Source organism: Sphaeroforma arctica, assembly GCF_001186125.1.
Source record: "Sphaeroforma arctica JP610 unplaced genomic scaffold supercont1.5493, whole genome shotgun sequence".
NCBI lineage: Eukaryota > Ichthyosporea > Ichthyophonida > Sphaeroforma > Sphaeroforma arctica.
The window spans coordinates 1-1833 of record NW_014035065.1 but is presented as its reverse complement, the minus strand read 5'-3'; the positions used below and the strand labels follow the sequence as shown (position 1 = coordinate 1833).

At 51.1% G+C, this 1833-nt stretch overlaps 1 protein-coding gene across 1 annotated transcript; it reads left to right on the top strand.

Annotated features, from left to right (window-relative positions):
- Positions 1–362: 362 nt before the first annotated feature.
- On the top strand, positions 363–1638 carry SARC_15029 (hypothetical protein; the record flags this gene model as incomplete). Its single annotated transcript, XM_014290840.1, has 1 exon — positions 363–1638. A coding segment is annotated over one exon (1276 nt), but the record flags the coding sequence as incomplete, so codon positions are not given.
- Positions 1639–1833: the final 195 nt, after the last annotated feature.

Below are 1833 nucleotides of genomic sequence, written 5' to 3'. Positions count from 1 at the left end.
TCGCAAAAGTTATTTGAAAAAGCATCTCGCTTGTGTTTTCTAGTCCAATTTTTACGGCAGATACATTGCTATCAGTGGCAGATACGTAAGCTGCTGTATGACGCACCACTGTCAATGTTACCGACAATTCGTTGCGATATGATTTCCGAAAATCTCAACCGAAATGATCCAGTAAATATTTGACAGCCTGTGGCATACAGAATTTATTTGCACAGTTGAGCTTTTTTCTCATTCTTCTGCAGTTGTCGTGTGTTTCGAGATTTGGCTTGTCCAAAGTCGTCCCATTTCAGTGTTTTGTGATTGGACGGATAGCTCTGCCATGACTCACACACATCTTACTCTTGCCTCCACTGTGATCTCTAGGTTTGGCAGCGCCAGATGGTTCGGTTTGAGCACGTGCTAGATGCGCTCTTGTGCGACCGAAACGGCGGGCTGGACAACGACCGCACAACGCCAAAACAGCCCACACCAACCACGTCGATTGTATCTGGCGTCAGATCTCGCGTCGCACTGGAAATCACGTCGTTGCTACTAGGCGAGGCCTCGGAGATAAACAAGCGCGTAACATACTACTTAGGGAGTGTGAATGCCGCGCGACAAGCACATATCAGCACCCTGTCGCATACACCCGCAGCGAACGCTGAAGTGCACACCCAACCCCCAGCGCACGCGCATGCACAGCTGCAACTAACATACATCACAGCATACCCCGAATCGGCCCATTTCGACTACTGTGTGGAAGAGAACCCAGCGGATACACCTAGTCCAGGCACGCACACCATTGTGCCACAGTACTACGACAATGCTGTGGTCAGGTTTGTCCCTACCTTCGAGGTTGTCCTCGGCAAACTGTTGGAACACAATCAGTCGGCGTTGGCGGAAACGTTACTGGTTCGATTCGCACCGCTGTACAGTGTGCATGAGCGTGCGCTGTCGAGTGTGTATGAGCTGTTGCACTACTACCAACTCAGTGAAGGACTGACGGCCAGGGTAAGGGAAGCCATGGTTAACGCCTTAGTGCGGTTCACTAATATGGGTGAGAATGGCCCGGACAGGGGCAGGACAGGTGACAGGTTCAGTGCCGCGTTTCTTGAGATGCTCAAGACGCCTATGGATGATGCGCAAGTCGCTAAGGAAGCCGCGGTGAAGAGTGCGATGCCCTTAGACGCACACGTGTACACACCGCATATGCCCGGGAACAAGGCGATGATAGGAAGTACGCCTTTGGGGGCCTACATGGAAAGCTGTCTGGACGACATCACGGCGGTGGTCGAGAATGCGTATCACACACCGTCCGAGGGAACGCAGCGCTACCGTGACATCCACGCCTACACCACGGACTTCAACAGCCACAAGCTGAACCGCATTGAGACCTGTTGTGTGGAGCTCATGTGTCTGCGCCACCTTCTGCCTGAGAATGTGGCGGATACCATATTCACCGCGTTGGTTCGACCACGCAGTGGTAAAGGGGTAATGAATGTCATGGGGCGCATCAACTCGACCGCCCTCTTGCTGGTGGCTCTGCCGTGTGTGTTCCGTGAACGATTCGTGTCCGTCCTGGCGGAGTGCATACTGGGCAATGAGTGGCTGCAGGGCAATCTGCAATCGGCTGTCAATGGTAGGCTCTCTCGGTTCTAGAATTTGACGTAAAAGTGTTTGCATGTTCGTGGCTCTGCCGTGTGTGTTCCGTGGACTGTCCTGTCCATCCCTGCCGAATGCATACTGGGTAATGTGTGTCTGATATATATATATATATATACGTATATATATATATATATATATGTGTGTGTGTGTGTGTGTGTATGTATATATGATTATTTGTATGTATGTATG